The 9,884-nt window shown below is 38.7% G+C and overlaps 2 protein-coding genes and 1 pseudogene across 5 annotated transcripts; 1 reads left to right on the top strand and 2 right to left on the bottom strand.

Moving 5' to 3' along the window:
- Positions 1-3,847: 3,847 nt before the first annotated feature.
- LOC128885843 (protein lin-52 homolog) lies at positions 3,848-4,560 on the top strand. Of its 3 annotated transcripts, none has more exons than XM_054140157.1 (4): positions 3,848-4,021; positions 4,087-4,164; positions 4,248-4,340; positions 4,417-4,560. In XM_054140157.1, exons 1-4 carry the CDS (start codon positions 3,991-3,993, stop codon positions 4,548-4,550), a joined length of 336 nt encoding a protein of 111 aa, XP_053996132.1. In that variant the 5' UTR covers positions 3,848-3,990; the 3' UTR covers positions 4,551-4,560. The 3 variants fall into 3 exon arrangements, with proteins under 3 accessions (XP_053996132.1, XP_053996131.1, XP_053996129.1); XM_054140156.1 differs by having other exon boundaries at positions 4,242-4,340; XM_054140154.1 differs by having other exon boundaries at positions 4,230-4,340.
- LOC128885825 (venom serine protease Bi-VSP-like) lies at positions 4,390-6,395 on the bottom strand (annotated as a pseudogene).
- LOC128885824 (PI-PLC X domain-containing protein 1-like) lies at positions 5,849-8,859 on the bottom strand. 2 transcript variants are annotated; one of them, XM_054140134.1, is made up of 7 exons: positions 8,182-8,489; positions 7,824-8,081; positions 7,545-7,750; positions 7,270-7,477; positions 6,919-7,183; positions 6,704-6,829; positions 5,849-5,986 (listed from the first exon to the last, which is right to left on the bottom strand). In XM_054140134.1, exons 1-7 carry the CDS (start codon positions 8,300-8,302, stop codon positions 5,983-5,985), a joined length of 1,188 nt encoding a protein of 395 aa, XP_053996109.1. In that variant the 5' UTR covers positions 8,303-8,489; the 3' UTR covers positions 5,849-5,982. The 2 variants fall into 2 exon arrangements, with proteins under 2 accessions (XP_053996109.1, XP_053996108.1); XM_054140133.1 differs by lacking the exon at positions 5,849-5,986 and adding an exon at positions 8,746-8,859 and having other exon boundaries at positions 6,406-6,829; positions 8,182-8,331.
- Between the last annotated feature and the right edge of the window lie 1,025 nt (positions 8,860-9,884).

Raw genomic sequence — 9,884 nt, 5'->3', positions numbered from 1 at the left:
CTTAAATAACGACAAACTCCCTACCTAAACAAACAAAGGTCTGTAACTTTGCGGCTCTCGTCGCGCTACGAATTATTTTCTAAAATTCGTCGCTAACGAAACGTTAGCCAAACATTTTTCAAAGAAAATTCGAAAGTCGGATGGTTGGGCCTGGTTCGCCTAGCGGTGGTGTCTTTGACCAGACGCGAGAACATCGACCAGAAAGGCTGTTAATTAATATTTATGAGCGTCGTACGCGCATTTCTGAGTAGAACTTGTTCAATGAGTGCCAATTGTCAGCGTCGTTTGCTTAAATTGCTCATCGAATATTCATGGGTAAACGACCACGGGAATGCAGTTCTACTCGATGCCTAAACAAAATAAAACATGAACAGGAATGTCGAAAACTCTGCGTAAAAGTATTTCATTTTCGAATCGAATGGTTCAAGAGTCGAGACGATTCGAAGCTTGATTCCATATACCACGCGCAGAGGAGGTAGGAGATATATGTATACTAATTGAAGGGCCGGTTAGAAGCAAGACAGAAGCGAGTCTTTCGATTAACACCTCCGCTGGACCACACACGATCTCGGTTTTAAGAATTTCCAGTCTGACTTTTTTGTTTATCGAGAGAGGCAAATTTGATCGCTGTCTGTACAAGCGTTAATAACGATGCACAACTATTTTCAATAGGATCGCCATTTCGACGAAAGAGAGAGGATGAGAGAATGACAGCGCGAGTCGATGCAACACCGAAGAACGCTGGGAATACGTCGAAGCCAGGCGCTGCGCGCGGTATACGGTATGCAAAAGTGCAGAGGCGCTTTGGCGAAAACATCAACAGCTGAAGGAGGATAGGGGGGAAAAAAGCGACTACTTTTGGAAGTTCATGAAAGTTCGTTTACACAACTCTTTCCCGTACTGTGATGCATTATGCTCTCGAGACGGACTGACCTGAAATCTTCGGCCTCTACTGCTCTTCACGAAGGAAGAGCATCACGACTCGTCATTCCGGTACGCTTTCTACGGATTCGTTCGATATACTATGTGTCCCGGAAGTACAAAATAGATTCTGTCCAAAGGATGAACCTTCGTCTCGGTTACGTATCCTTTTGCAGATTCTACCTCGAATACTTGTATTTCTATAATCGTGCACACTTCGGAATACGTATAACGTATGTATCGCGATACTGGAAACCAAAGAAGCTGGCTCGATATAACGAATACGATATACGATAATTTCATCGATATCGTTTATTTCGCGATTAAAAGATATATACGTACGAATAAAGTGATGTCGGCGTTGGACACGAGCTATCGTCTATCCAGATTTTCTTTTTCTTCGGACCTACTGCCGATCGTGACGCGTTATGCGATAAAATTGATTTTTACCAGAGAACCTGTTTCCCGCAAGTAGCAAGATTATTCGCGATTCGCAACATGTTTCAGCAATGGTACGCGGCGCGGTATTATTCTACCGATAGAAAAACCCGAGTCTCGTAGCTGGTGTCATATTCTACCCGGTATGCTGTCCGAGCAACTGCTTCGCCCGATGGAGTACTTGGTCCGCGCGCGACTCCTGATGGTACTCGAGGCCAAGTCGAGAGAGACCTCTCTACATGGGTGGTCCATTCTCCTTACGCATGCATTATATAAGTTCGGTAAAGCTCACACCAAGGATGCATCGGCACCGGGAGTTGTTCAGGAGTCATCCGACGGAATTCGATAATTATATCCTAAACATTTCTCTCACGCTTTCCACGCTCCCAGCGAACACTCTTATATGCGACGCGCGCGTTACTTTCCTAAAGAATTTCGTCATCGAGCCCCCTGTACATGTGTAATCATTGAAATTTCGGATACGCGAATAGCCGAATTCGTGCGCAAAGAATCTGCCGCGGCTCTGTTCGACTGGCAGAGCTCCCAGGAAACGCGGTCGATTCATCATGCCGATGTCGCGTCCTACGTTGCTCCACAACTCGCGATATATCCTACGAGATGTGGAACGCGGAGAGGTAGAGAAACGTGGCCTGTATTCCGCAGATAAGAACGGACCCTATATCCCAGCAACGTTGTCTCCACCCTTCCGTGAGATCAAGATTCCTTCCGGTCCCAATTACGTTCCAGATACTTGCGTGGTCACGAGAGGATTACCATCCCTCTGTAGGCAGTAATAGAAAACGGAGACACCGCGCAAACCTGCTAGAATATCGCTAAAAAGACGATCTGCAACGCGATTCTTATTTCATTCATAAATTTCATTCGGAATTTAACAAAAATTTACGTTACATACAACGATACTTTATTCCCCGTTTGCACCGATTCTCGAAATCTACGAGAACGCGAATGATATTACCATTTTATATTCGGCAGAAATCACTGAAATCATCAATTTAAGAAGCTACTTTATTATTGAATTTACTTCTTTCGTCATTCATTTGCAAACGGTTAAATATACAGATAAAATATCGTCGAGTTTCTAGCAGTGCTTATTTCGTAACAGTTGCCACGCCTGGATTACATGTAACAACCGAGTTGATTATAGAAGCCAGATAATTATTTAATAATATATTACCTTGATAAATGGCAAATTAATTCTCGAACTGATAATACATTCCCAAAGCGAATAGGTAATGAAATATTCGGTACGATATAATCGTTGTAAAAGTCTCTTCAATGATGCTTCGTTATATCAACTGTATATTTACGTTTAATAAAGAACTTGTATAATTAATTAAAAACAAAACAATATATATTCGTACACAGCAGTACGTATACGCTTTCATGGCTTGGCTAGGCTTGGATATACTTGATTTAAACAGCGTTAATGTTATATTTTTGTGTAAATACGCTTCTATGGATACGCAAAATAACTGGTATCGCCATCTCGCGGTGAAAGGGTCGAACTAATTTTCGGAGTTTGGTCAGCGCCTCTATCGGGAAAACGCTCAAGTTTGTCCTCGATGGTTCCTTTTTTCACTGCTAGATGACGCCATTTACGTTGTTTCTCTTTTACCGACCGGTGTCGATACATTACCATCATATGGGTAATTATCGTCTAAATGGCGCCATCTAACAGTGAAAAAAGGAACCATTGAGGACAAGCTTGAGCGTTTTCCCGATAGAGGCGCTGACCAAACTTCGAAAATTAGTTCCACCCTGTTGCCGCTAGATGGCGAGGGTTCGTAAATTCGAGCAAATTGGACAACCAACAAAAACTGACAATATTATTGTCATTCTCGGATAATTCATTTGTACAGAGTATTATTAATTTATTTAGGGCCGAACCCAATTAAAAAATACGAATATCAAAGTCTAACAAGAGTTTCGTATATGTATATGTAAAGCCATATAACGAATTTTAGTTCGATCCTCTCACCGCGAGATGACGATACCAATAAAAGCGTTGAAAAGCGTATACGTAATGTTGTATTCGAATAGAAAATAAAAAAAAAGAAAATTTGAAGTCAAGAATACAATGTCATTTGCAGCTAAAACCACATTTGTATTGTGTTGTGTAGGGTCGATTAGTATTGCAGGTTATGTTCATTATAGACAGGAATACGATAGGTACGCAATTAACATAATTTCTAGTGAAAAGTTAGGTTAAGTAATGTGGCGCGTAAATTGCATTTAACACCGAGTATTTCTTGTGCAAAATGGACTTGGCTTTGAATAAATGTGACAATTAACAATAAATCTTGACTTTATATATTTTTATAGACAACAGCTTCATTTAGGTGTAGTTCGTGATAGCGAAAGACAAGAACGTCGAAGAATACAGAACTTGTATTATCTCGAGCAACAAAGGGAATTGACAAAGACATTGCGAAACTCCGAAAAAGAAGAGCAAGAACTTAAATCGTAAATCGTAAACATAGTTTTTTTGTTACAAATACCGAGCGGTGTATCGCGGTTAACTGGTATCGATAGCATCGTATATCTGTTTTCAAAACATCCGTCGTAGTGTTTACGTTATCGAATCAAAGAGTAACAGTTCCATCGGGTACAATGTCCTCGGAAGAGCCGGTAGATCAGCCAGGTAAAATTTATCGGATTACCCGAATACCTTGTCCTTATTTATTGTTTCGTTTTCCATTATTATAGATCTAATTTGCGTGGAAGAAAGTCTTATGAGTTTGGAAAAGCTCGATCGAGCGTCGCCTGACTTATGGCCTGAACAAAGTAAGTTTGTACAATAGAATTTTATGCTTCTTTTAAATAAATGTGATGATATATCATATATGTAGCGATTAATCAAGTTCCAGGTGTTAACGAGTTTGTTGCTCAAAACTCGCCTCAAATTGAGCCGTCGTCTTGGGCTGCCAGTCTTACACCAGACGATATAAATCAATTACATCGTAAGTTAACGGTTGGGGCACAAGTTATAGTAAATGTATTTTGTACATGTAAATTTTAAAAGCAGTTTTATTTCAGAATTAGGAAACTTATCTATGACAGGTTTAATATCTGAAGTGAAAAAGTTACACGATACGGCTTATCAATTAGGATTGGAAGAGGCAAAAGAGATGACGCGTGGAAAGTACTTAAACATTTTCAAACACAAATAAAAAATGAACGATTAACAGTTGTTCAGAATCCAGGATATATATCTTTGTACATCGACAAAGACCGATGGAAAGTTGGCATCCATGTTGCAGTTAGAACCATACGATAAAATGCCTAACTAAAAATTGTGTAAAAAGAATTGTTGTTTATAGTAAATAAATGTACATGACTTTCTTGTAAATATATTCAGAATAAAAAACTGAAAAGGTGTATTAAGATTCTTACCAAAAAATGTGTGTCACCGTATTTATATAAAAGGGGACTTCCACTGTATCCCGCACAAGGCATTTCATTTCCTCTCGCGCATAGTTCGACAGATAGTCCTTGATTATAGTAACTTGAACATTCACGGTTCGATATAATTCTCATTTTCAAAGACTGTTGCTCGCAGGATGTCGCTTAAATGAAAATACAATACGTAATACTTGAAACATATTTTTCCATTCATTTTTATGTATCGTACATTCCTCTTACTTGTTTGACCCGTTAACTTGCCCCATCCAACAAGAACGGAATCGATGTTTCGATTTATGTATCTGTCTCCTGGAGGAAGACATATAGGCTGCACGGTTGCTAAACAGACAAAACAAATATTTATCAAGTCTCGATATATTTAAAAAAAAAAAAAAATTTGTTTATAACAATTTCAAATAATTTGTTCGAATGAATTCGGTAATTACCCGTGTATCGTATCGATTCTCTTAAACGTAACATTACTATATTGTTCGTAAAAGTGTTGGCGTTGTAATTTGGGTGCTTTATTACATACGATATATTATTTTTCTGTGTATCGCAACCGGAATCGGTATCGGTATTAAATTGTCCAACGATAATGGAATATCTGTTACACGATTATTAAGAATAAATTTGAAGGTTCGTACTGGAAATTACGAAATAGTTTTACGTACAGTTTGTAGTCGTCAGACTTTGCAAGAGCACAACTTGCGGTAGTCAATATCGTACGTTCGTTTAGAATTACTCCACTGCAAGGATATTTTATTTCTCCCATTGCATCTACGACAAAATTAGTCTGTAATGTATGCTTTATTATCGATATGTGGTTTGTACATATTCTCACTTCTAAAGCCAATTCTTGCGATAAAGGGGTATATTCCTGCGGTATTGGTGCTGCTTCGAACGAAGCTTTTCCCACATTCTGAAATCGAATTTGATCTTGTAAAAAATGAGCCATCTTCTTGGGCGAAAGTTGGATTCGCAACATTGTCATCCACGTCACAGCACACCAATGGTTTACTGCTGTCATAGCCGCAGATCGCTTGGCGAAATCTGCATCGATATTAAAACATGTTGGTGCGATTACAAAATTTTGATAGCTAAACGTTTATTTATTGGTCTATCGCCTTTTTTTCTTTTTTTTTTTTCTTTTCTTAATCGTAACGTAACGATTGGCCATGGCGAAGTAATTGCTTCAGTTTACCTGTGAATTGGAAGCAGATTCCGATTCATCAAATTTAATATAACCGGGCAGAATTCGATAAAAGTGCATTTCTTATCGTTCGGGCAACTGTCGGAATTCTTTGAATATATTTCACTGGAGCAACTTTGCGATTGTGCGGTAATAACTAACACGAAAACAAGGTACAAGAACATAGACAAGAAAGACATTTTCTGCGGTCGACTGACGCGGTTTAAAACATATTTTAAACTGATCTCTACGACAGATTTCATTTCGTAATGTACGATAGATTTTATTGAAGCGGTTACCTTGGTTCAAGGCATTATTCGCTCTTCCGGCGGAAGTCTCATTGTCACGGAAAAAAAGTAGTTTGCAAATGCTCGCGCAGAAAATGTTAAAAGCGATCCTTTTATAAAAATATTGCATAAACGTGAACCGAGTGAGGACAAGCACGGAATGCTTTATTGATTGAAATAAAATGATAAACTATTAAAATAAAGATGACGATTCGATCAAATCGTACAGCCCTACATAATATTTTTCCGTAGATATATAGACATCATTGGTTGAACAATTAATCTGGATAAGGGACTTGTGAAATTTGGTTGGAGAAGCGTTTAATATCGACAGTGTAAGTGACGATTCTCGTTAGATTTAATGGCGGTTTCAACGATATCGGTACTCCTCGCGAAATCTACTGCCACGATATTGGCAGTGTATTGCCAAACGGTACTGTACCAATTTGTGACATTCGCATTTACTCTATGCGCCATGTCGCGAAGGTTTCCAAGCCGATTGGAAATCACGTCGATTGCGTTCGGCGTCAATTCTGCCATCGCTGATCGTGGTCTCACTCTATTCTCGCTAAAGGAAAATGGATCGATTAAGCCTCGAGTGTCGTTTGGTGTGTTTAAAAAGCGTTACATCACCTTTCAGACTTCTTACGTTCTTACCTGTCATTGTTTTCAATCGAATTCAAGTGTTTGTACAGATCCTCGATGGTTCTGACGTTGCCCCATTGATGTTGCACGCAAGGCCACATGCTAGCATGTTCCTGAACAATTTGCGTGTTTTCATAACCGATTATCAATCTTTTACCGGAAGACCAAACGTCATTCATCGTCACAGACCATCCATAATTATTCGTTAGGATATAATCTCTAAATTGATCCTCTAAATACGATACCAATTTCCGATGAATCGTTATATTGTCGAATCCTAATAAAAGGAAGACTGCGTTACAATTAAGTACAAAGGCTTTCGGTGACAAATTGATCGCGTCGGAATAAAGTTTAAGGGATTACCAATAGGAAATTCGTGGAGGTCAAATATCACGATTTCTTCGGTATTTTCGAGAAACTGTTTTACTTGATCTATAACAGTTTTCAACGATACCGAACGATAAAACGCTCCGTGATTAGTCCACCAAATCTCGTCTGTAGAAGGATAGTGTCCAACTCTGATGTCCAAGTATCGTGCACCATGTATCAGTTGACCGAGTATGTCTATATCCTGAGGATTCGTTAATGTTGCGTGTCAATTTCTACATACAGCTACAAATTGAAATTTTCCGCGTTACCTGCGTTATAGCGAATCTTGAGATGATATTTCCGCCATCGTTCCGCTGCGCATACGACGCGGAATCGTGCGTACCAGGAAGAAAAATTTGGCTAATTCTAAGCGGACCAAGAATATGTTTTCTCTGTTTCATCCAAGTCGGTTGCGTCTTGAGACAATTTATATCTTTCAAGTTGCCTTCTACCGTCAATACCGCCACTTTATATTCTGAAGAAAATTATTCGACTACTCGTCACATTATTTCTTTGAAATAAAACTGAAAATATTAACCGTTACTCACTCGAGCATTGCTGCTCGAAAAGTAGACTCGAATTAGGCGTAAATGTCGACGGTATCCCAGTTTGTTCAATGCCACTCGGTCCGTTAGATGTAACGTTGTAAACTATACTTATTGTTGGCGAGCCCAAATTATTATTCTCCTCCGCAAGCACGATTTTCTCGCTAGGCTGAAGGTTCACGTTATTCCAGTGAATTTCAATTTCTTGCGATATCGAATCCGAAATTATGGGCGAAATAAGTATACCGATGCGAGATTGCTCTGTATACAAATCAAATTCTCGACTGTATCGATGAATTTTCGTAAAACACAAATGCTTTCTAAAATTATCTCACGATTCAAACAGATTCGATGGACTTACGGCTTTCTATGGACGAATTACAAACTCTCGCGGTGGAAATTTCATTTATCGACAGCAGAAAAACGAGTATCGAAAATCCCGCACAACGAGCCATTGTTTCTTTATCGTTGGAAACTCCCATTGTCGAAAATGTATAGATATAGCGGTCAATTTGAGAAGAATACAATATTAGTCAAGTCTAAGTTATTGGGTAGACTTTTCGCTTGTTACTCTTGCTAGACAAACGAGGACTAATCGTCGATCCGTTCGTGTATCGTTAACCTGCGATTAAAGATACTTAATACCATACCATTATGCAATAATTTCTAACTATACCTGACGTTTAGTTGAAAATACAAACTACGTAGTGCACTTGTTTAAGAAATACCTTACAATGGCTCGAATACCTTGCACGTTATCAAACTGTGAAATAACTCGCATTTAGAATTTACCAGCCGCATAAATTATCAAGGTTAGTAGCAAAAAATAAAGCGATAAAATCTCTACACTCGCGATAATGATAAAAATTGTTCGAGTGTATTGTTAAACAGAAAAAAACAATATAGAGAAGAAAAGCGCTCTTACCAGAGAGTATCTTTATCTGTAATGAAGCCCGAAAGATCGTGACCAAAGTCGCGATAGTCGCGATAGTCGTAATCGAAACAAGGATGGAAACCAGACGGATGAGAGCGTAATGAACGAAAAAAAGAGGAGACGATAACTAGAAAACTCGAGTGTATGACATATCTCGACTTTGCGTTGTGACGTGGTTAGACTATGCAACATGATTTCGCAATTCTTTCGAACGCAACGTGCTGACATACACAATTCTATCGTTGAAAACGTATCGAGAAAGTATCGTCAAATTTTATTATTTTCATATAGAATCGAAGAGAATGGTAAATAAATAAATGATTCGTTGTAAAAATTTGGAACGTTTACTTTTCTACGCGTACTCGTACACGGTACACGGTACAAGAAGTTGAAAACGATAGCACGATACGACCGATAAAGCATACACGCACAGAGTGTCCCAAAAATGTTGGAGTTCCTTGAAAGGGGTGGTTCGGGGAGCGATTTGAAACAACATTTTCGCCAAGGAAAGAGTTGTTTCAAATCACTCGCCGAACCACCTCTTTCAAGGTGTTACAACATTTTTGTGCTAACCCTGTATATCTTTATCCTTGCGGTCGTCAATTAGCGCACATTTTCTTAGTCGCAATTACCGCGATAGTGCGGCAGTTATATCGTAACAGTTGGAAGGGCGTATAAATTCTGAAATGAAATCCAAGAGTTTTACTCATCCTCCTTTATTACAAAACTGAGAAAAAAGAAAACTTTGCGAGAGTAACAAACTTTTGGCTTATGTGACTAGTTGTAATACTCAGCGGCAATACTAAATTAGTGCAATGTAAGTATGTACATTTGTGTAATTATGTGTGGCGAAATCGGCAAAGGCCGGGGCGAGAGATCGAAGATGTAGTCGAATGAATTTCAACGAACAAAAGTCATATATAATACAAGCGCTAAATAAAACGGATAAAAAAAATGTGTGATGCATTTTAAACAATATCATTTATCGTTTGGTGCGATACGAAATGCTACATCGTACGGTTCGTTTCTGTTTTCGAATCATTTCTCGCATTGGTATCTCGTTACTTATTATAAATGACAATTCTTGTTCGGTTCACCGTGTAAAGTAAAAAGATTCGTAAACGTTAAAA

Source organism: Hylaeus anthracinus, unplaced genomic scaffold (assembly GCF_026225885.1).
Source record: "Hylaeus anthracinus isolate JK02 unplaced genomic scaffold, UHH_iyHylAnth1.0_haploid 11982, whole genome shotgun sequence".
In the NCBI taxonomy this organism is placed as follows: domain Eukaryota; kingdom Metazoa; phylum Arthropoda; class Insecta; order Hymenoptera; family Colletidae; genus Hylaeus; species Hylaeus anthracinus.
The sequence above is the reverse complement of the archived record's forward strand: the minus strand, read 5'-3'. Positions and strand labels throughout refer to the sequence as shown.

What these genes read in the sequence shown, in the direction of transcription:
- LOC128885843 (XM_054140154.1), top strand. Translation starts at nt 3,991, where the DNA reads ATGTCCTCGGAAGAGCCGGTAGATCAGCCAG. An exon ending in AGAGCCGGTAGATCAGCCAG is followed by an intron (nt 4,022 to 4,086) that starts GTAAAATTTATC and finishes CCATTATTATAG; the next exon opens with ATCTAATTTGCGTGGAAGAA. An exon ending in CGATATAAATCAATTACATC is followed by an intron (nt 4,341 to 4,416) that starts GTAAGTTAACGG and finishes GTTTTATTTCAG; the next exon opens with AATTAGGAAACTTATCTATG.
- LOC128885824 (XM_054140133.1), bottom strand. Translation starts at nt 8,302, where the DNA reads ATGGGAGTTTCCAACGATAAAGAAACAATGGCTCGTTGTGCGGGATTT. An exon ending in CAAGATTCGCTATAACGCAG is followed by an intron (nt 7,478 to 7,544) that starts GTAACGCGGAAA and finishes ACGAATCCTCAG; the next exon opens with GATATAGACATACTCGGTCA. An exon ending in CCTCCACGAATTTCCTATTG is followed by an intron (nt 7,184 to 7,269) that starts GTAATCCCTTAA and finishes TCCTTTTATTAG; the next exon opens with GATTCGACAATATAACGATT.